Raw genomic sequence first — 24,306 nt, 5'->3', positions numbered from 1 at the left:
GCCTATCATGCTGAGGGTAGCATTTATTTACATGAGGAAATTACAGGTACAAATGTGCAAACTAACAGATTTTATCTGGTATACACTTTTTGATACTTTAAAAACATACAAGCTTCTTGTTGATTGTCTTACATTTGCTTTATCAACCACCCTGTTTGATATCTGCTGTTTATCCCTGCTGGCATTTGAGAATAGTCAGGAGAAGACAGATTTCTAAAACAGGTACCTGAATTGACTTGCTGGGCACATATGTGTGAGGAAAAGAGTCACTGGATAATATCATGCTCAGGTGTGTAAGGGAAGGGGTACAAGAAACCCACTTTATTTAGGAACAATCTTAGAAGATTGTCCATGGGTATCTCCAGGGGTCAGTATGCAGACATTCTCTGTTTCTATGAGGACATACTTTCCCTAATAACTCACTTTTAGAAAGTTTTGTTATGGTTGAAGACTTCCATGTACAATGATCTGTAAGCAGAGTAGTGCTTGGACTAAACACAAATGCATGTGACAAATGCAACTGAGCTGTCCTTGCTTACAAGTTTAGCTCTTGGTGATGGTTGTGACAATATAAAATGACAGGTTTTCATGATGCGGCTCTCTTTATAAGAAGCCATGAGCTTAAAAATTATTTTCATTATTTTAAGCTGACTTTACTATTAATGCACTTTTTGACCTTTAAAGGCTTCAGGCACAGTGACAGGCTCAATGCTGTGAATACTTTTGCTCAGCTGAATAAGATAAAATAGGAAGAAGCTGCACTATTAAAAAGAGAAGAATTATATGGATTGTTTTGTAAAGCTTTTTTTAAAAAATATAAATCTGATCAGTGCATATATTGTGTCTAAGAAAAATGTATTTACAAGTGTCAGACACTATACTGTATCCCTATAAATACTAGTTTGGTGCTTGCAGGTCAGGAATGTTTTTTTAATTCTGCAAAGTAAAGATGCAAAGTAAACTTGTCAATGCTAAGTCATAATCTAGGCTAAGGGCCCTTTTGTGAGTGGTAGTGGTGAATGTAGCTCTGCCTAATGAAAAGCTCTGATTCAGAGCCAAAGAACATAATCTCATCATCGATGGTGGACTTCATAGTAGTTTATACATGATAGAGCAAAATTTGAAGTATAGTCTGGCTAACAGTTGACACATTTTGACATATCTCATGGTAATAAGCAAAATGAACTGTAAAATATCTTATTTGCCCTGAACATCACAGGGCTTTATGCTGACAAGGGTGACAGTCTCCCCCTGGCACTTGCGGAGCCCAGCCTCGCATTCAGTCATGGTCTGAGGGACAGCAGAGCCGCTCACTTCAGCACAGACCTGAACGCCTCCCTCCTCGCACTGCCTGTCCTCGCGGCAAACACAGCCGTTGGATTCAGCTGAGGAAAAGCAGAGAAGAAAAAACACTTAGGATGGGATCTGTTCACAAGGAGGCTATGAACTCATCCAATGAAAAACAGGCTAATATATTTCTGGTGATACTATAGCAGTAACTGAGTGACTTGTGAAGGGTGCTCTTCCTAGACAGAAGTAACAATAACTAATATTTGGGGTCAATGGAAAAACTGGAGGTGCAACCAAGTGGCACTTTGCTGTCACAGGAATCTGATGTACCTAGAGGGGCTTCTCCAAATTTGATAAATTGTTTGCTTTTGTGGGAAAAGCTTTCTGAAGATGCTTGAGATACAGGTCTTGAATACCTCTCTGATCATACTGCTTCAAATCTGCTAGTACCAGTTATCATATCTATTGCTCCAGATGACATGAGAGGGCTCCTTGGAAAGTAACAAACTCTGATTGAACTCTTATCGTGCAAACACTTAAAACTTGTCTTTTTGCTTACATACTAGCAGTTTCATTAAGATCAGATAACCCAATCCTATGAATAAATAGTCATGAATAAATGTACCAGTGAGAACAGCTAAATAATCAGATAAGAGTAAAGTCCCTTTTTGAGATTTATTTTTCATAACTTGTGCTTTCTTTGGTTTTGCATGTTAACTTTTGCCAGCATTTGTCTCAGCTGAAGCTTCAACCAATTTTGATGACTTTTTGCTATTATTTTTATATATTCAACCTGTTAGACAAATTCCTATTAAATAATATTTTCATTTTCAAAATATTTTAATAACAGTGTCTTCTAAATGGGACATGTCTGAAAACTTAATTTACTCCTTTATCCTTCCATTTCTGGTCATCCTCCAGTAAAGGCAATGTACTGAAGAACACTCAGGGAAATTAGATCAGGGAATGGAAAAGGTTCCATTGAAGACAGACTGCAAAAGACTGAGACTGTTTACTCTGAGGGAGTATTTATTCACCTTTGCTTATAATGTGAGGAATGAGGGATACGCAATGAAGTACAAACAAAAGTAGTAGTTTGTGTGTCTGATCCTTCTGGGAGGATCAGGAGTTGCTTTGTAAGCATAGAAATATGATCAATGTATAAGTAGGGATAAAAATTTCACTTTGTTACTTACGATTATGAAGGATGTCTTACCATCACATTTTTCCCATGGACGGCATAATCCACAGGACTTTTCATCTGCCTGAGGTATTCTGCAGTTTTCTACATTAGTAAGAGAGTATTTTCTGCCCATGCACTCCAATGCATGCATTTTACAAACAGTTAAAAGTGTATTTCTCTTGGTTCTTTCATCTGTAGCACAGATGTCCATGGAAGGACTGAAAACAAAAGGAGGAATAGCACTATTTAAATGTGCTACCTTTTAAAAAAAGCTGAGGAACTGGAAAATATTCAGGGTCCCATTCTGCTTTGCATATTCATTAAAGTACCTCCTAAAAGGGCAGCAAAGGAACTCAGGACATAGATTCATGAATAAATCAGATTTCTTCCTTTCCCACAGAATGCTGCATGTGAGCAGAACCAGAGTGTGCCCCCTTTGAAGCTCAAGGGTATTATTGAATATCTTGCTGTTGACCTCAGTGACAATGAAATCTAGATTTCACTACTTAAGAGTTCAGACCTCAAATATTCTTTAACATATTATACATCCATATATATATATGTGCCCACAACAAATGTTTTTACATATGTAAAATGATATATGCATATTGGCATGTATATTATTATTTCATAATTATTTATTTATTATGAGAGGAGACTATTCCTTCCTCTCCTTTAAAAGCCTCAGATTTTACCAAATAAAAAGTTATGATAAAACGTGAGAAACCAGAGAAATTTCTGGAAATACAAATATAAAATCTTCACAGAAATTTTATCAAAACAATGCTCTGTTCATACAGGGGATTTACTTGTTTATTTCTTCAAATTTAGAAACTGTGCTAACATCCAAAAAAAATTCACTTGTAAAAGCAATAATAATGATTCCTGGACAATCTTGAGCAGTATTTGCTTCAGGGACAGTTCTAGGAAGGTATTATCATTTGTATTTCATGCTGGAGATGTAGGAGGGTTCTGGATTTAAATATCAAGCTCTTGTACTTCATGCAATTGGTGATGTCTATGTGGAGTGAACAAAATGTGCAGAGTAGGTAATTCACATGCTCTCCTGGCAACATTTTGCACCCACGGCAGCAGTCTCTTGTGGGGTTCTTGTGCCATCCCTGTAGTTTCTAATGCTTGTTTCTTGAAAAATGGAAAAACTAATGATGGGCTGAAACCCATCTGTATTCCTTACGAATTGCTCTGAGCTGCAGCTGCTGTTGAGAGTCACCATCCCAGCAAAGCAAAACAGGTTACTTCCACCACTCTTAGCAGGAGGCCTGAGATCACGTTACATGCTTCAACCCTCCAACCTCCACAGGCTAGCGGATAAGCCTGCTTAGCCAGCTGATGATTTATCCTGCTATTTCACGTGTTATTTCAGGGCAGAATGAAGAGATGGCATCAGGTAAGAACAATGACTGTTCTCTATCTTCCTGCCATTTTGAAAGTAATTAAAAAATAGAAACAGGTAGCAAACTGAAATCTAACTACAGGACAATGTAATGGCCTCAAACCCTAGGAAAGTGTCCAGTGGAACTACAAAACCTAAACAAGGCTCACCAATATTAATTCTCAGATGTTTAAGGTGGGCTAATTTTGGTTTAGCACCGGAGTAACTATGCAGGGCTTGTAACTATGTGTCTGATGCACGTACATATTCCACTGAGAAGTTCTGCTACCTCCAAATAATTTGCAAGGACTTCAATTTTCTTCATCCTACTGTGGTGGGAAAAGAAAAGCCTTGCCTGTTACCCTGGAGGTTTCAAACCTTTCAGTTTCTGTGGTGGTACACTTGGTAAGATTTCATGTCTAAATCTCACATCTACTATACTGGTGTCCTATGAAAATTATCCCAGATATTTGACTGCTGAGGTCCTTGGACCATCTGGCTATTAGCACTGGTGTTAGAAGACACCAGTCTTGAGTGTCTTCTTGTTACTTTTCATTTATGGTTCTGTTCCCTCAAAAGCTGGCAAAGAACACAGTAAGTGAATCAATGCCATGTTTGTCCTGCTTTACCTATCACAGAAGGTAGGCTTAGATCACTAAGTAAATAAAAAACAATAAACTCTGCTCTGCAAGTTATGAGGTGATAAAAGGTGACATGAGTGGTCTGAAGAGAATTGCTCTTTACAGACTGCTCTGTAAATAAGAGATTATATTATTGTACCTTTCATATCTCTCCAGTTTTTCAGCAAAGAAATCTGCTTTATTTCTCTAGCTTACTTGTCTTAGCTTTGATGGCTTATGTCCCAAGGGCATCTGTTCTAACTTTTCCTCCATCTTCTAAATCTTAAAAATACCATTTTATCTTTTTTTCATCAATTTCACAGATCAAGTGAAGCTGAAATTATTCCTTCACCTTCTGTCTTCTAACCAAATTCCATCACTGCTAATACCCACTGACAGCTCTGACAAGGCAGGTAAGTGATGAACAGGACATTGATTGAGCTGTAAAGCAAACAAAGCACTATGCCTCCTTCTCATATGAGAAAAGCTTTCTAATCTGTCATGGACTGAAGACTTAAGAAATTTAATTTGTCTTGAATAAAGTGAGAAAGTCATTGCCAAATTCAGCCTGAACTTACCCACACTCATAGGGCAGTTTGCACACACATTGTGACTGCTGGACTTTCTCCCAGGGCTGACATTTAGGCTCTGTCGCTTCTGGTTCCACCCGGGGAACTGAAGTAGAACACAGGCAGCACTATTAATGGCCAGAAAAGCAAAGCCTGTTAAAGGTCTACTCTGAAATCATCCTATCAGTTGATCTTAAAAGGGGCTGGATTATATAACTGTGACATGAATCACATTCTACAAGTTCATTAAAAGCAACTATTTCATAGAAGGAAGCTGCAGTATTAAAAAACTATAATAAGATTTTCAGAGTTATTGAGCAGTAATTGATCAATAGCCCAAGAGTCAGGCTGAAGGAGACAGGTGCTGTGTTCAAGACTAAACATCAATTCCAGCTCTGCAGTGGCTGTCTGTTTCTGCTAAACTGTGCTGAATCACATCTAGCAAATGTTGGCAACAGCTTTATCATGAAGTTTCAGAATCATAGAATCATAGAATCATAGAATGCTTAGGGTTGGAAGGGACCTCTAGAGATCATCTAGTCCAACCCCCCTGCATACGCAGGGACACCTAGAGCACTTGGCCCAGGACTGCATCCAAGCGGGTTTTGAAGATCTCCAGAAACGGAGACTCTACAACCTCTCTGGGCAGCCTGTTCCAGTGCTCTGTCACCCTCACTGTTAAGAAATTTTTCCTTAAGTTCCTGTGGAACTTTTGATGCTTCAGTTTGTGGCCATTACCTCTAGTTCTGTCAGTGGCCACCACTGAAAAGAGACCATCACCGTTCTCTGCACTCCCTCCCTTGAGGTATTTATATACACCGATTAGATCCCCTCTCAGCCTTCTCTTCTCCAGGCTGAACAGGCCCAGCTCCCTCAGCCTCTCCTCATAGGGCAGATGTTCCAGGCCCCTGATCATCCTTGTAGCCCTGCGCTGGACTCTCTCCAGCAGCTCCACATCCCTCTTGTACTGTGGAGCCCAGAACTGGACACAATACTCCAGATGCGGCCTCACCAGGGCTGAGTAGAGGGGCAGGATCAGCTCCCTCGACCTGTTGGAGACGCTCTTCTTAATGCACCCCAGGATCCCATTGGCCTTCTTGGCCACGAGGGCACACTGCTGCCTCATGGTCAACTTATCATCCACCATGACACCCAGGTCCCTCTCTGCAGAGCTGCTCTCCAGAAGGTCGGTCCCCAGCCTGTACTGGTGTCTGGGGTTATTCCTCCCCAGGTGCAGGACCTTGAACTTGGCCTTGTTGAATTGCATGAGGTTTTTCACCGCCCAGTTGTCCAGTGTGTCCATGTCCCTCTGGATGGCAGCGCAGCCTTCTGGGGTATCGGCTACTCCTCCCAGTTTCGTGTCATCAGCAAACTTGCTGAGGGAGCACTCTGTGCCTTCATCCAGGTCATTGATGAATAAATTGAACAGGACTGGACCAAGGACTGACCCCTGGGGGACCCCACTAGTCACAGGCCTCCAACTAGACTCTGCACCGCTGATCACCACTCTCTGGGCCCTGCCATCCAGCCAGTTCCTAATCCATCTCACTGTCCACTCATCTATCCCACACTTCCGGAGCTTGCCCAGGAGGATGTTGTGAGGGACGGTGTCAAAAGCCTTGGTGAAGTCGAGATAGACGACATCCACCGCTCTCCCCTCGTCTATCCAGCCGGTCATTTCATCATAGAAGGCTATCAGGTTAGTCAGGCAAGATTTCCCCTTGGTGAATCCATGCTGACTACTCTTGAGCACCTTCTTGTCCTCCATGTGCCTGGAGACAACGGCCAGTATGAGCCGTTCCATCACTTTTCCGGGGACGGAGGTGAGGCTGACTGGCCTGTAGTTTCCTGGGTCCTCCTTCTTGCCTTTTTTGAAGACTGGCGTGACATTGGCCTTCTTCCAGTCTTCCGGCACCTCCCCCGTTCTCCAGGATCTTTCAAAGATGATGGAGAGCGGCTTAGCTATGGCATCTGCCAGCTCCCGCAGCACTCTGGGGTGCATCCCATCAGGGCCCATGGATTTGTGGGTATCGAGGTTCCTTAGGTGCTCTCTGACCCAATCTTCCTCTACCCAGGGCAAGTCTTCCTCTCCACCAGCTTCTTCTCTTGTCTCTAGGGCCTGGGGCTCTAAAGGGCTGCCCTTGGTAAACACCGAAGCAAAGAAGGCATTGAGCAACTCTGCTTTTTCTGTGTTATTTGTAACCAAGGTGCCCATCCCATCCTCCAGCGGACCCACGTTTTCCCTGATCTTCCTTTTGCTGTTAATGTATTTGAAGAAATTTTTTTTGTTATTTTTAACGTCCCTTGCCAGCCTGCCTTCCAGACGTGCCTTAGCTTTCCTTGTCGCATCTCTGCACTCCCTGACTACGTTCCCGTATTTCTCCCAGGGGGCCTGTCCTTTTTTCCACATTCTGTATACCGCTGCCTTCCGCTTGAGCATTGTCACAAGCTCCCGGCTCATCCACGCAGGTCGCCTGCCCCCTCTGCCTCCCTTCCTACACACAGGGATGCACTGTTGCTGGACGTGGAGGAAGTGCCGCTTGAAAACTAACCAGCTCTCTTGGGCCCCCCTTCCTTCTAGAGCACTAGCCCATGGGATTCTACTGAGGAGGTCTCTGAAGAGGCTAAAGTTGGCCCTCCTGAAGTCCATCATCACAAGGCTACTTACAGCCCTGCCTCCTCCTCGTTGAATCCTGAACTCCACCAACTCATGGTCACTGCAGCCGAGGCTACCCCCCACCTTAACATCTCCTACTAGGCCCTCCCTATTTGATAGCACGAGGTCCAGTAGCCCACCTCTCCTCGTCGGCTCCTCCACAACCTGCGTCAAAAAGTTATCGTTGACGCTCTGCAGGAACCTCCAGGACTGCTTATGCCTGGCTGTGTTGTCCTCCCAGTTGATGTCGGGGTAGTTGAAGTCCCCCATGAGAACCAGGGCCTGTGACCGTGAGGCAACATCCAGCTGCCTATAGAAGGCCTCATCAACCTCCTCGTCTTGGTCAGGTGGCCTGTAGCAGACACCCACCACAGTGTCTCCCACATTAGCCTGCCCTCTAATCCTTACCCACAAGCTCTCAACTCGCTCATCCTCGACTCCCAGGTTGAGCTCCATGCATTCCAGTTGCTCTCTCACATAAAGAGCAACTCCACCACCTCACCTTCCCAGCCTGTCCTTCCTTAATTAATGGCTTCATTGCTGAGACTAGAAAAGCTGAGCCCAAAGCCCTGTGTAGAAACAGTGAATCTTAGTACCTATAATCACTGATTGTAACTGCAAGTTCCAGCACATAGTCTTCAAGCCAATTTAAAAAATAAAAGCAATAATGATTCTTGGGGAATTTTCACAATTGCAAGTTTTGTTATTTGGCTGCTACATTATACTGTAAGCTTTGAAATAAAAAAAAAGCCTTTACTAAACATTCCTCTAGAGATTTCTGTAACAAGTATTAGCAAAATTTTTTTTAATCCATACAGGCAGGTTTTCTGAGAAAGATTTATCCTGATTTGTGTGTTAGATTAGGTGTCTGTAGTATTCTATTTAACTTGGAACTTTAATATCCCTGAACATTGTTACGTTTTTAAAATAAATCTCCCTTACAGATTAAGGCTTGCCAAGCAACAGGCAGAAATTGAGAGAGAAGGAAAAAAATGGACCTGTAGAGCTCTGCAGCACAAACACCAGACATAACCTTGTCTGCCTGCGAAGGGGAAATTTCCACCAAACACCACTAGAGTGTCCCAGGTCTGGGACTGCTGGTTGTGCCTGTCCTCTGTAATTGCCTGTTATCAATGCTATTACTTGAGTAAACACTCTCATCCCGCTATATTTCAGTAAGGTCAACTAGATATGTGCCAATGTGTCTCTGTAAGTATATTTTTAATTTTTTTCCATTTTTATTTCATATTCCTCATAGTTTTTTAACTGTGTTCTTTCTGTTGTGCTAATAATATTCCCATACAGGAAGAAACAAGTTGTTTCTAAAGATGGAAACATTCATGACTGTTTCTAGTCATTACTATAGTTCGAATACATGGTGTAACCAAAACTGATGAAAATCAGTCACTAAGGCTAAGCCTAAGGAACAAGGCAACAAGCAACACTAGTTCTGTAGCACTAGTGTTTTTGTATGACAGCAACTACAAGCCTTTTTTTTTTTTGCTCTCTTTTTGATTACAGGTCTATTATTCCTTCTGTTCCCTGGGGAAGAGCAGTAGCTGTTAGTTTTCTCCAGGAAAGGGTGTGACAAGGGATACATCTGGGATGTGGGGTAAGGATGTGGGTGACTGAAGTAGCAAGTTGCTTGGATGCTGTGCATCACTAGCCAGCATTGCAGGAACATACAAGAGAAAGTCTTGTCTGCCCTCCACAGCTGGAAAATATGAATTGAGACTAAGCTGTTTTATGGTACGGCCTGCTTCTCTCTCTGATAGTGCCAGCCACTATCAACCCAGAGTTTAAGCAGCTCTATGTTACTATGAGCTGGACAATCCATAACCCTCTCCTTCACCTCCTGCAGTCTTATTACCAAATGAGCAAAAACAGTCACCCAGCCCCAGCTCTTCTCTGCTCTATGAGGTCTCCGTGCACCGAACTGGTTCCAGATGACTTCCAGAGAAGTCATGTCTCTGTGGTGCAGTTCATATGGTGGTGGTTTTACACAGCATGGGTGGGAAGTGGAGTGTATTTTGGGGGCAGAATAGGTGGCATATATCCTAGACAATCTCCTAAAATATTGTTGGTGATAATGCTTCATATCTATATGGGAAGCAACAAGCCAGAGGGAAACCTCAAAATAAATGTCTTAAGGCATTGTGTTTGAACAGCTTGTAGAAGATGGTCAGTTTTCTTGGCCCATGCTGAAGCACACATTTGTGTCTTTTGTGTTTTATGTTATTGATAGAGATCTAGGTATCTATATCTATATCAGCCACAATCTGTACATGAAAGACACTTCTGAACAGCATTCAGGGGGCTGCAATGACTTACCTGGTTTCTTGCACTGGATAGTTGTCATGTCAGGAGACCACTTGAGGCTGGGCTCACACAAAATGGAGCCTTCCCCTTCCAAGTGCATGCCAGGTGGACAGGACAGAGTGACCCTCTCACCAATCTCATAGAGAGGTTTCCATGGCTCTCCTTGCAACCCCACCTCCAACACAGGCAGGAGACAAGCAGTTTCTAAAGAACAAAGCATTTGAGATAGTCATGCTGAAGCAGTGAGTTGCAGAAAGCAGTCACATATTTTATCTTGCCTCAAATGCAAAAAAAAAAAAAAAAAAAAAAAAGAGAGAGAGAGAAATATTAGCTGTTTTCTTCTAGAAATATAGCAAACACATTAGCAAAGAATATTGACTCGTTACCCCAGCCAAGAGTACATGCAATACCAAGGACAGAGTGACAATATCTTCTCCTATTGCTTGCACATTTGGTCATACCTTCAACAGAAAGTCTATTTTCTTAAACCTGTGCTTCTGTTAAGGTTTGTGCTGGTAACTAGCATCCTAGTAAGGACAGATCATACATACAGGACCCTGTGTACTGATACACAGTACTAGCATTTGGGCTAGGATTTTTTGACAATAAATTCTGGTTGGAAGGGGGAAAGCAGGGTGTTGAACAACAGTCCTGAAAACTCCCAGGTCTTGCTGATTGCACTCAAAGTTGATCCAAAAATAACACTTGAGGGAGAAAATACCCTAATGCTTACTAATGGGGTTAGTGGAAAGGAGTGAAGTTTATATCCGAGCTGTAAAAAGGTCCCTGGAGTTAAGCTCCTACAATGACAGAGTTATTTGAGAACTCTGTGGGTGCCCAGAGCTGCCTCTGGACCTTTCACTCCATTTGGCCAGCAAGGGACATGGGCTCATCGCAATGGTTCCTGGCAATAGCCACAAGACTGAATTGTGAAACAAAGTTTGTTCCCACAGCAAGTAATTTCTCCCACACTCTAGGGTATTGTTTAGAGTCTTGAAGAGGGAGCTTCTTATATGGAGTATTCATCAGGGATGACAGTGTATGAGAACGGTTTATGCTGCAATTTACTGCCAGTTTAGAAGGATTACGGAGAACTACAGAGAATCTCAGTCATAATGTAAACATGAGAAAATTGCTGCTCCTCTAACAGAGATTATAGGATTTACTGATCATCAGTCTTTGTGATTTTGGCTTATATGCCAATGGGTACAAACCTTGTTCAGAGTATAATAAAACTCTTTCTACATATAATATATCATTTTGACCAGGTGTGCTGGGCTTTTGTTTCACTTCTAATCTCCTTTATATCCAGAGATTATGGAAATTTTTCTCTTTCAATGTAACAATATCTGATTCAAAGAAAAGAAAGTCAATTTAAACCTGATTCTGCCTAGGGAAGTGAGAAAATACAGATATGTATTTCTTTCCTCCTTATTGTTAGAAATCAGACATGGAAAAAACTCTCACTAGAATTCAGGAATTAAGTTATATTTCATAATTAAATCAGTTAAACATACTCTGGCAGTATCTGTCTCCAGCTTGCCACTGTAAATTACTGCCACACTTGGCAGCAGGATCACCAACAAGAGAATATCCATCTTTGCAAGTGTAAACGATGCTTTTCCCAACGGGGTATAAGTTTTCAGCATTCTGAAATAAAAGTTATAGGAGGAAATTGAATATATGATCTAGGAAAAAGCAGCAGTGTCAAACTCCTTTTGATCTCGGGGCATTATCTTGGGATGCAGTAGTTTGGGACTGTTTAGTGTGAAGTATTCGCGCCATTCTACAAGACCTGGTAGGACTGTCTGGAATATAGTAGCAATGTGTTCAAAATGGAAAAGATGCTGAAAAAAAAAGAACTGGTAGAATATAGAAGATTCTGGCTGACTTAGCAGATGAGGGGTTAGAGCTGAATGTACCTTATCACAGGAGTCTGACTGTGTTATATAGGATAAATAGATCAATGCTATTCTGCCAGCATATAAACTGACTACAAATATGGCCGTTATTCAACATTAGTAGAATTAGGCTCTTGAACAATTTTCCAGTGAGAATACTGGTTTTGCTAATTCTTAGGATGGCAGGTTGGAAGCTTATACATGTTTAATATGATAGGATTACTTAGGAGAATTGGCCTTGAAGACACAGACTTTTTCTCATTTTATATCCCTATCTGTTCTAAAGTGAGAGGAGAATATTCCACAGATTGAGAATATTCCACCGTTGGTGAATGAAGGATATCAATATGGGAGAGAGAAATTGATTAAAAAAGTCATGACAAAATTTTGGATCCTGTCTCAAGCTCAGTTGTGCAGAGATAACTAATGGATTCTTAACTAATCATTATATTTATTTTATTGATTAGGAAGAATCTAGACAGCCTCACAGCATAGAGAAGGCATAACCAATATCCTGAGAAATTTAGTCTCCCTTGCTAAATAGACCCACCTTTGTAATACAGTCAGAAAAATAAGTTATCTCACCATAGTTCCACCAGGGAATAAGAAATTACAATGGTTAGTCATAGGATGGAAAATCAAAGGTCATAAAATCTGTTTATAATTTTCTTATGGGTTTGCTGAATGAGCTTGGACATTTATTCTTTCTGATCTGTTTCTCTGTTTTTCCATATTTTAATCTGTAATATGTGTGGCACAGAAATGTTTTGACTGTGTGTACAGGGTCAGGGCAGGATTTCTTATTTCTACAAGTTCCATGGCGCAGAAAAGCAAAGATTTCAGTTTGTTAGTGTGTGCATGAGCATGAATGTTTCATGTGTAAAATCTTGACTAACATCTTGTAAACTTAAGCAAGGAGAACAATGCTGAGAAAGATGCTATGCAGAAGTTTTGATCCTAAACTTATCAATACTAAACATATAAAGAGAAATACACAATTTCATATGAACCTCTTTATCAACTTAAGCTGCGATACTACAGGTAGGAATAGGGCAGATGAAAAAATGTTAGAAATAACTTACTCGAACAAATCCATTTTCCAAGAGAGGAGGAGGTGAACAGAATTCTGTAGGCCTTATAGATACATCAAAGCAGTGTGGTTCAATCAAGCTATAAAACAGACAGAAGTATTACTAATTTTTAATTTTAGTCATTTGTCCTTTGAAAATAGTATATTTCTCAACGAAGTTCATTTTCAAGACCATTATGTGTCCCATTTACATAACAACTATATTAAAATTTAGCACCACCAGAATACTTGAAGAAGTCATTATTAAACAGAATGGTGTCAATTTTACTGACATTTACCCTATATTCTGGTCATGTCAGATTCAGTTCCTGAGCTGCATTTTGTTTCAACTTAAATATAAAAAATAGCAGGTCAGTCAGCGACATTCTTCTGCAAAAATATGTGAACCATTTTGAATTAACTTTTAAATTATTTGTGTAATAAGTGCTCCAAAACTTTCTTCTCTGCTTACCGAAAATGTTGCAACTCCTCATCTTCACAGGATCTGCTCTCATGATGTTCTCCTGTGCAAGCCTTCCCACCACCTTGTGGTGAGGGGTTGTTGCAGACTCGACTCCTTGATTTCCTTCCTCCTGAACAAGGACTCCAGGAAGACCAGCAGCTCCAGTGTCCATCAATGACACCTGTGTAGCATTCAGGACTATTTCACATTAAGGATTTTTGTTCTAAAAAAGGCAAGTACTATCCAAAGCCAATTCAAATACTATGACCTTACAAAGAATTCCCTGTTGTAATGATCTCTGTTCCCTTACCCAGCCTGCCCAACCTCACAAAGACACCTCTAAATCTGTCTTTCTGATTTCACTGGGTCTTTGACTTCTGGACACATGTATAAGTCACAGTATTAAAGGCTGAGCTGATTCCCTGTTCAACCAATCAATTCCCTTTCCTAAATTTTGTGTCTAAGGGAACACCAGCCATGTGTGACTTGCATGTTTGAAGAATCTGCAAATTTTCTCACTCTTCTGGATTCTGCAGTTCCTTATGGCAATTTCCCAATTCAAAACTTGGCTGACTTTGCTCCTGGACTGATGCACACATCACATGCTGACTGATGCTACACTTTTGCAGCAAGTCCATGGCACTCAGAATTAATAGTGAAAGTGTTTTCATCCTACTTTGGCAACAGTGTATTTGGCCTGTTATTACATTCCCCTACTTGCGGATGGATTGGTACAGAACCATTTGTGGGAACTAAAAAATACCTGTGCTTTCAGAGTATGTATTTAATTATGGAGGGGTACACTGTGAGTGGTTATATCCACTGTATTTAATAATAATTATGAAAACAGTTCTTTGTAAAGTACTGTTTATACAGGCTAAGCAGAGACAACATCAGCTGCTCATTCCGTCTGTGCGGCAGGATAAACAGACTCTGGAAACAGGACAGTGCACTTACTACTTTTAAACTCTCACAAGCTTAAGTGCTGACCTGGCTGATCTTGCACAAGAGTTCCCAGTTCACAGGCTGCTCCGAAGGTGTAAGGCTTGCAGTAACACACACACTGAGTTCCTTCCACGGCAGGCTCGCCACCGTTCTGGCAAGGACGACATTTGCAGGGATCGTTTTCAGCCATATATTCTTCAATGGCTTGTTTTAGGTAGTGCTTTTTGACTGAAGAACAGGGTACTTCCTTTACCAGCTCATACAGCGGTGTTAGCTACACACAGAAGAATAAGAATTTACACAAAAAGCTATATTAAGGGCAGAACAGTTTATCAACACATTTTTTCATATAAGATAATTTGTGAATTATATTTCTGGGCATGAGTCTTGAAAAATGCCCTACCTAGTTTGTTAGCTAACTAACTAAAATATTAAATTAGTTTTCAACATTAGCTTCTGTCTGCAAAGTCAACTCTATGTTTCTTAAAGTAACTGGCATCTTAGTTGTGTTTGAACACATTTGAGACAAGAGATTACAGATGAGCTTTACGTGTACCATAACACAGTCCGCCAATGTGCAATAACCTGTCATCACCAAGGTAATTCCAGTCTAAAAAGCTAGACATTTGCATAAGCATGTCATTTAATTAAGCAGTGATTAAAGACGGCAGTAAGCAAAAATATTTTTCATTCCTATGGCAGATTTTATATCTTATATTCTCACATTTAATTGAAAACTCCCTGATGGAATTCTACTGCTTTTACTCGATTCTTCAACATTTAAGCTGCTCCCAAAGGGGACTTGGACAAGGTAGTGGTGAATGCTCTTGTGCCAACTTCCAGATGTCTGGTTTCCAGAATCCTCAAACATGACAAATTTGTACACACATAGGAAAGGGAGAGGTACAAAAGGGATGCATAGAGGACAGAAGTCTGTGTGGAAGACACACAGACTTGTCAACATGTAATTCAGTAGTGGAGCAGGACTCCACTAAAATCGCCAAAAGCTTGTAAGACCTGCAGGTATCTTCCATTCAGAGGTGAGATTTGTAATACAGCAAACTGCTTCCTAGAATATTCTTCCTGTAAAATCTTTTTACTTTTCTTAAGTGATCTGAACACAAAATGATAACGGACTACAGCCTGATTAATCACCATCTATAATTTAATCACTTGAGTAATCCCATCTGCTCATCTGCGTTTCACAAAAATAGCCTTACCTTTTGTTTGATTACTCTGGGATAGGTTGTCACTGATCCAGCCCAAAAAGAATACCTTTGACTGTTCCCAGCAGGATTATTCAGCTCCAGATAGCTTAGGCCAGCAACAGCACCTGGGCTTCCTCCTTCTATGTAATGGTCTCCTTTAATCTTATTGCCACTACTTCCTGTAGGTTGAGGAAGAGAAATACAGAAAATAGGCACATTGGTATATTTACAAATGGGAATAGAAACAATATATGCAAAAACTATACTAGCAAGTAGTGAGACAACACATCAGTGCAGAATGCAATTATGAGATTACTTTGTCCTCAATAGTAAACACTGTATCAAATCCTGCAGCAGTATTTCCTAAAAAGAGAAAAAAATATTGCCTTAGGATTAAAATGCAGTGCAGAGAAGACAAAAGCTGGAAATTCTGCAACATCTGCAAAGCAGGCTGAGGTGACTAACTTGGTGAGCATCTGTAAAGTGATTTATTCTTTTCTGTCACAGAAACCAGCTGCACAAACAGCTCAACACCCAAGCTTACACCTCCACATACATCTCCATATCGGACCTGTTCAACAGGCCCTGGATTCAGTGGTGGAAATGGGTTCTACAATCCTAGACAAATCAAGCATGCATGCTTGCATCAAGAAGACTCACGTGTACAGCAATATAAGCCATATGTTTTTTAAGAACTGTATTAGCATCTCTAGATGTAAGGTGTCTGGAATATATTAGCTGTTGGGAAAGTGTTAGCACTAATTGCATCTTTGAGAGCCTTTTAAATGGGGCAGTCGGTGTCTGGGTTCTACATTTTAAAATAAAGTTCCGCAAAGCTACCAACACCTGCTCCTCATTTTGATGGTTCTTTAAGAAGAAATGAAAGTTGGATACATGGGAACTGTGCAAGTTACTACTGAACATTTACCCGAGGAAGCTCGTAGTATTTCGTCCAGTTTAGAACATTCTGTTTTCTTCTTCTTTACAATGATTGCATTCCAGCCTGATGTGGTACACTTGTACATGTCTGTAAGGCTCAGACCTGCAGAAAATAGGTCCATTAATCATACTGTACATTGAAAGTTGGTGTATATTTTAAATTAATCTCTCAGTTTCCCATTGACTTGAAAGGGCTTTTAGAAAAGAAACTACCACCTTTTCTGCTAGAATTAGGAGGCAACTAAAAAGCAGGTCTTTGAGGGATGTCCACATAATGTCAAAACCTGTGGATGGAGGCTGAGACAAAAGTTTTATCTGGCAAAAGTTTTTTGTTCCTTTCACCCCTTTTCTCAGCAATCCCTAATCTTACAGCACTGTTTACCACTGCGTATCCTCACTTGTCACTTTGATGTTTGCTTCATTTGTGATTTATCTTGCTCTTTACAGTTTTACTCAACCTCTATCTTCAAATAAATGGAGGACTTAAACTTTAATCTTTAATCTTAAACTTTAAGATTATTTGACATTCAAGCTAGCATTAGAATTCAAGTGCAGCCTGATGAGGTCTTGAACTACAATTATCAAACTCTTACTTGATTTTACATACTACCATAGAGAACATGCAAAGAGATACGGGGTTTTTTTTGTTGTTTGTTTGTTTGTTTTCCACTTTGTTTCTTATAACAAATGCTCTAATGCTCTACCTTCGGCTTTCATTTTGTCAGTATCCATTTTAAAAATAACTTTGTAATGTCCTCCTAGGGATCCAGAGTGTAAAAAATGAGTCCCAAAATGCTCAATAAATCTTCGGTAGGTGTTATAATCATAGACCACAGGGAGGTTGGCAAGTTCCTTCCAGAATGGTTCTGCAAGAGTGAGAAAGTCTGGGCGGTTGTTAATAAACTGAGCGACTTCCACACTGTTTTCAATGACCATCAGCTGCTGACTCTGATGGAAGGAAAATAAAACAGTCTTGGATCAGTCATGCAGCCATTTCACTATGAGTCAGAGGATATATGTTATATTAGCTACTGACCAACAGTATGAGTATTAGCGTCTATATTATTAGTTATGTCTAAGCAACCAAGTAAATGTGAAAAAAAATATTCTGAAGATATGAAGTACATTTTTGTCTTTCATTTGTAGCTGCTGCATTGTCTTTCTTTTCTTCCTGTGTACCAGAAAACTAGTCTAATTCAAATGAATAATGAAAATATCACTATTCACTAATATGATGCAATCACTAATGGTGGTTTCCAGCATTGGCAACATGGCAGTAATAAGGAATTAAAAAGTCTGCTTTGCATCCTGATTTCTGTGGGAGAGACTTTTTTTTCTTCTTTTTTGCTAAGGTGCTCTAGCCATATTGAGTATGTTTTGAGGAAATCTTAACTCCTATGCAATACCTACACAAGAATGGTCAACTCAGTTTCTCAATATTGATATCGAACTTTGTTCTGAAAAAAACATAATGTATATCACTGTTAGTCTAGTAACAACTACATCAACCCATCAAATACATGCATTTGTTACTTGCTTTTATTCACTTTAAGATAAAGATTTTACCTCTTAATTGACCATTCTCAAATTATTTTTTAACCTTTGTTTTTCAATAAGGGCAAGGCAAAGGCATAATAAGCACTCCAGTTTACTAACTGCATAGGATGCTGGCTATCTTTCTTGATTTCCTGCTAGGGGGAAGGGAAATAACTCTGTGATTAAAACTGATTTTATTGTATAGAACTCTTTCACTCCAAGATACTGACAAAAATATTAAGAAAAAGTGCATTAAACTGTTAGAAGAAAATGAAAAAAAAAACAGTTATGAGATGTTGATGTTTTACTTTCTCAAATAAGGAAAAGCAACTAGCAAATAAACAAATTAATAATAAGCAGGTAAAATGCAAAAGCAACAATAGCACCAAACACATCTTAACCTAGACTAGCAATGCATTTGTAAAGGTTTAATGAGATTTTTCTTTTGTGGACTTTATGTAAAAAATATCTGGATAAAATAAATACTCACATGTTACTGTGAAAGTGCAAACAAAAATCACAACTAGAACATTTATGCAAAATACTAACACTGACACTCTAAACATACCTTTTGATTGCTTTGCAGATTTTTATTCTGTGAAAATCTGTGTCCATGGTTTGATGTTTCATAGCTCTCTGTGTGCTTCATATAAGACCAGCTACTGTTGAAAAACTCATAACTAAAATCATTCTGAATTTTAACCTAGAAGATGGAAGATAAAATTCTATATAAAGAGCTTTATGAAGGATGTTAAAAACAATAACATAGAGCAGATCCGATACTTTCTGATGTAAAAAAAAATACGGATACATCTTCAGGCTATATTCATTTGAAATGATACATAAACACTAGAAGAAGTAGACACTGGAAGAAACAGTTGTCTGAAAAGAGTATTACATGTAAATACATATGTACAAGGTATCTGTATATATATGTGTTTATAAAGTAATATGATGCATTAAGGATTATTTAGCATGCCTTTGACTTGTGATTTGAAAAGAGAAATAAATATATAATGTGTCTCTGCAAGGTCTCCACGAAGCACCTCAAAGCTCTATGCACAAAAAAATTCTTAGGGTGTTTCAGGTTGCAGATTATGCTAAGTAGGTGTCTTGGCATTCAGTTTTACTGTGAGAGAAGTAGAAATGACATCCAGAAAATGACTATTCTTTTCCCATTCTTTATAGCAACATACTGACAAGTTAGTATTTTAAAATAATAAAATGCCATCCTCTCTGGAGAAGAATGCCACAACCTTAGCATGTGGTGGCACATGACAACTTCTATGCACTGAAGGTTTTGCTACTGTTGTTTGTTTGATATTTATTCAGGAGACTTAGGCTTAGGATCCTTCTCTCAGTTCATGGTGGAAGAGCTGCAAGTGGAATGAACAGACTGGGTGGAAGATACAGGGTTCATTCATCTATGTTTAAAGTAACCTCCTTGCCAAGGGACCTTACCTCTTTTGCCTCACTGTACCTGCTTTAATCAAGACTCTAAAGATAAAGGTGGAGTTAATGGAAACGTACTTGGAATGTATAAGCAAGAACGCTCTCACTCAGCCTGTAGTATTCTTTCCTGTCACCACTGAACACCTTTCTGCATTGTCCTCCAAAGCTTCTTGTATGAATCACTCTTCCCTTAGTCTCACCAGTAATGGCATCAAAACTATGAGAAGAAAAACATGAAAGGCACTCAGCTAGCAGACTTTAGAACAGCGGCTAAAAATTGCACAGAAATTACCCTGTTCCTGTAAGGTCTGAATTTGGAGGTGTTTTATCACTATCACACACAGTCCTCTTCTCTTCACATTGATCTTCATCAGCACCGTCTTCCTCACAGTCCTGATCTCCATTGCACACAAGAGACCTGCTAATACACTGACCTAAATCAAAATAACAATGCACATGGATAGGAGATTTTTAAAAATCTATTTAAAAATAAATCACCTAACTTAAAAACAAAAAAAAACACACAAAGAAAAAAAACACAGTTCTTACCACATTAATTAGCTCATTCAATCCCATAGTTCCCAGAATACCTTGCAAAACTACAGTAGAAGTAGACATAAATAAATAAGTGCATATATACACTTGAGGGAGCTATAGCCATTCCAGGCTTATAATACATTAAAAAAAAACAGTTGGCTTTTAAATTTATTTCCTGTTTTTTTCTGAATTTTCATCCTTTGATCATATCCTGTGTGACTGTGATAGCCCAAGATGTGTTTATTCTGTTGCTCTTTGATAAATATCTACCTGCTGAGGTAATGTGGTGTTTTGTGATGGAAACAGAAGCTGTGTAGATACTAGCATTTCTCTAGGGAACCTTAGCTTTCATCATGTAAGTGATCTCCAAAATGTTTGGATGTATCCTAAAACATGGCTTTGGAGAATCACATCTAAAGTTGCATTCTTTAATTACTGTCTCATAATGAAAAGTGTATATATATATCTTACTCTGGAGTGTATTAGTGAAGCAGAATGATTTAAGGAGACTCACAGAACTACAACATATTATCTGTAAAGTTTTGGAATACACCCAAATGAAATTAAAAGCATGCATAGCCAAGGTAGAACAAAAGGAAACTTCCTGTTGAATCAAAGCTAGCTGTAGATCAAGAGTTCTGGGAAGTAAATACCCATTGGCCAAATTTCAAGCACCACAAGGTTTTCTTAATTTTAAGGAGTAGAAAACAACAAAAAAAATCTTGATGATACCTGAAAAACACCTGAACCGATCATCACAGCCATCCTCTGTTGGGCATCCCCGTGTTGGAGTGCATTGCCTTGTCTCAAAGGCATCCCCAGAGCAGGGATTTCCCCCAAACTGGCCATAAACTGCTATTGTCCGTCTCCGAATCTGAATGCAAATCAAAGGAAAATTTAGAAAATACAAGAAAATGAAAAGGAGAAATCCTTTGATTGAGAACATCATGCTTAATATGCTAAAATCTTTCAACATAAGCAATATCCTAAAGGAAAATGTTAACGGCTAACATTACATGAGCTACTTCTTGTTTCTAAAAATACTCTATTTCATTCTCAGTTCAGATCTTTAATGTCGATTAATTCTTTCCTAATTCATGCAACATAAATGGAAACAAGATGGAAAGTCAAAAGCAAAAATAACTTCAACATGAATAGAGCTGAAATGTAAAAATCATCAACTTGTTTTAATTGGGGATAATATTTGCAACAAAGCCTTCTCTTTTTGGTGCCTTACTCCTCTAATGAAAAATCAGCAGAGGTGGTACAAATTGATTACTGACAGCTGCAAAATTTTCTTAGTTTACAGAACAGGAGCTTTTTGGAACTATCATCAAAATAAACACTGCACTAATTATTTCTTAACATGGATACCATAGATTTGAAGGGAACATAGAGAGGGGAGCATGGAGACTTTCCCTTCTCTAGAGCCCGATAATCTTCTCATTCTGCTAGGAAAAATGTTTTTGCTTATCTTTTTCCTCCATTTCATCATCATCTCAGAATGACCTCTTGTGAATTTTTATATCTAATGTGATAGAGCTATAGACAGAAAATCATCCAATCAAGGTTTAAAAGATACAGTGGCTCCCTAAATACAGGAATATGTTTGTGAAGTCATGATTGGAGAAAAAGTGTGTCTGTATATACCTGTTTTTTAGTGCAGCCATCACACTCAGACCAAGGTCCAAAAGCATTCCAGCGGCAATGGATTGGATGGGAAGGGCTGCTCCAGGAGTGTTTTATGTGATTATTAGGGGTAAAAAAAAAAAAAAAAAAAAGAAAAAAAAAGAAAATTGTCAGGGACTGCAATCGTAAGCATTAATGCAAAGCTTTCTGAAACAGCAAAGCAAACCTTCAATAAAAATATGGTGCATGATCAGACACCCTCTGAAACCACTGAGATTTGACCAAGTGTGAAAATAATGAGCATGGTTCCCAGTTGTGCTTTCCAGGCATTAATCAACAGAAGAAACTAGGCCCATTCCCTGCCTCCTGAAGCTCCATAGGAGTGTGTGCAAGAGACCATCCCACAGCAGCTCTCATACAGTGAGTTTGCAAACTGGGCTCTTCTGTCTTGCTCAATGTGGGTGGAACTGATGGACACCATAATTCCTCACTCTTGTTGCCACTTATGGCAGTGGAAGTGCCAGCACAGACTGGTGTCAGAAGAATGTGATTTCTTCCACAAAAACATATTTAAAGATCCCACTGAGCCCCATGTCAAAACATACCTGAAGAAAGTTCTAAGCCCTGCCCTGCACTGGGAGAAATTGTCTGTTCAACTATACATGCTCAGTCTTCAGTATATAGTTTTCTAAAGTAATAATCACCTGCAAAAAACAGGAAAGAAGCCTGAAACCTCCAGCAAGATAAAAATCCCCAGCACCTGAAAAAGAGAAGCAAAAGCTTACTTTGCTTTTCTGCTTCTTCTTATAGATGTTCTAAAAGCAGCTGTTCTAACTTCCTGCAGTCTTTACAATAGACATCTTAACAAAGAAAGGACAGGGGGTCAGGATAATAAGATCGAGCTAATTGCTCAGCTTCTTTGCGCAAGCTGCAGGATTTTAGTTTTCTTTCCTCTTGTGATACTGACCAACCACATTTTCAGACAAATATTTCTCTTGATAAATTAATATTTCATGGCACTTGATGCATTTACTTCATTAGTGCAATTTAAGAAAGCATTTGTCTTACCTTCATGATAGATGAAATACTCAGATATCCAGCAATTACTGAGGAAAATGCACTTCCACTCAATTCAGCAGCTGAAGAAGTCAGTCTGTCTGTCTGCTTCCATATGTCTCTTCTTACTCTGCCTTGCTATTATGCTTTTCATCCCCACGAAAGGCTAAATATTGCAGAGAAATATTTATCTTAACCCCATCTAATCCCCTTCAGGGACCCAGTCTGCTGGAACTGCTTGACGTTTTTAAGACATATAAATCAAGGCTTGGCAAGGCTGCCTGGGACTGGGAAGCTGTGGGAAATACTTACTGGAAGAACATTCCTTTTTGCTTATCTTCTGTGTCACAGTTTTTTTCCTCTGAACAAAACTTTTCAGAGGTCTCAATCTGGTTACGGGTTAAGGGCTGGTGTCCCTTACCCTAGACCAGAGCTCAGTCCCTAGCTTCAACGGGAAGAGCTACTCTAGATTCCAGCTGATGTTGCAAAACTTAAATTCTGCTCACAAATCTCCATTCTGCACTTCTGCAGTTGCGCATCAATTTTCATGCCAAAAATCAATCAGTCTAAGGATCTGAATGCAAGTCTCAGTCTGTTTTTCATGTGGTTCTGCCCCACAGCCCCTGGTTTCAACGGAACGCTGACATTTGGTTTTCTGTGCAGGTGCTCTTACAGAGTAGTTTTTTCTCACTTTTTCCTTTCCCCCTTGCCATGCCTTCTTGTTTTCTCTTTCATCTTTTATTATTTCCAGATCTGATTCATTCCAGTTACACCATTAAAACATCACATTTTGATGTGGAAAGTCATGTAGGAAATATGGGGGAAACTTCCCAGGTTGGGGAAACTTCCACTTAGCAGAGTCTGGGTGAAACCCTCATGGGAAAGCAGCTCCCCATCTGAAAACTGGTCAAACACAATATCTAGTTAGTACAATTTTGCATAGTTCTCAGAAAGCCAGACACTTTATATCAGAGTATTGTTCTGCAGTGCCTTTAAAATGCTGCATCCTGTTGGCATGACCTGCTTTCTTGAAGATGTTGACTAGATCTTGGGTCATGTTACTCCATCCACACCAGGGATACTGTGTTCATTCCCCAGAGCTAATTTAGTTAAGGTAGAGCTTCCTTGGGGGATTTTTCAGGGTTAGTGACTATGAACCTCTTTGATAAAGTGATTCATACTCTTTGATCATTTGCGCACATATGTTCCTGCTTTTGGCTGAAATCCTCATGATGCTATTCAGTTTGACGTTTGATTAATACAACATTGTTAGTGGTCATTTGCCTGTGTAAGAAGGGATTAAAACCAAATTAAGCCCTCTAATAGGCCCAGAATGAGTAAAGAATTCATATGGGAACTCAGGAGAATATTTTATCTTTCCAGACATATGTCTTGATCTTGCAGCTGTCTGTTTTAATAGCTTAGATAGCAATTTAAGTTTGCGCAAGCACATTATTAGCTATAATAACTCCCAAGGTAAGAATACGCTATAATTTACCCACAGACAAGCATGCAAATAAACACAAAAGAGGCCGAATACA

At 39.6% G+C, this 24,306-nt stretch overlaps 1 protein-coding gene across 1 annotated transcript; it reads right to left on the bottom strand.

Moving 5' to 3' along the window:
* Nucleotides 1-969: 969 nt before the first annotated feature.
* C7 (complement C7) lies at nt 970-22,888 on the bottom strand. The gene is made up of 18 exons (XM_010211316.2): nt 22,778-22,888; nt 22,414-22,469; nt 21,731-21,806; nt 20,813-20,954; nt 19,836-19,977; nt 19,622-19,760; nt 18,660-18,794; nt 17,260-17,503; nt 16,545-16,658; nt 15,629-15,795; nt 14,454-14,682; nt 13,473-13,644; nt 13,014-13,101; nt 11,548-11,680; nt 10,043-10,234; nt 5,065-5,161; nt 2,507-2,691; nt 970-1,385 (listed from the first exon to the last, which is right to left on the bottom strand). Exons 1-18 carry the CDS (start codon nt 22,781-22,783, stop codon nt 1,198-1,200), a joined length of 2,505 nt encoding a protein of 834 aa, XP_010209618.2. The 5' UTR covers nt 22,784-22,888; the 3' UTR covers nt 970-1,197.
* Nucleotides 22,889-24,306: the final 1,418 nt, after the last annotated feature.

This window comes from Tinamus guttatus, unplaced genomic scaffold, assembly GCF_059628265.1.
Source record: "Tinamus guttatus ecotype Peru unplaced genomic scaffold, ASM5962826v1 Tinamus_guttatus_pri_ptg000909l, whole genome shotgun sequence".
Lineage (NCBI taxonomy): Eukaryota > Metazoa > Chordata > Aves > Tinamiformes > Tinamidae > Tinamus > Tinamus guttatus.
This window is presented reverse-complemented; position numbering and strand designations above follow the sequence as displayed.

Excerpts from the sequence above, each read along its gene's own strand:
- C7 (XM_010211316.2), bottom strand. Across the intron at positions 13,645-14,453 it reads TCTTGTGCAAGATCAGCCAG|GTGTCATTGATGGACACTGG; the intron begins GTCAGCACTTAA and ends AATGCTACACAG. Across the intron at positions 10,235-11,547 it reads TGGAGACAGATACTGCCAGA|AAACTGCTTGTCTCCTGCCT; the intron begins GTATGTTTAACT and ends TTTGTTCTTTAG.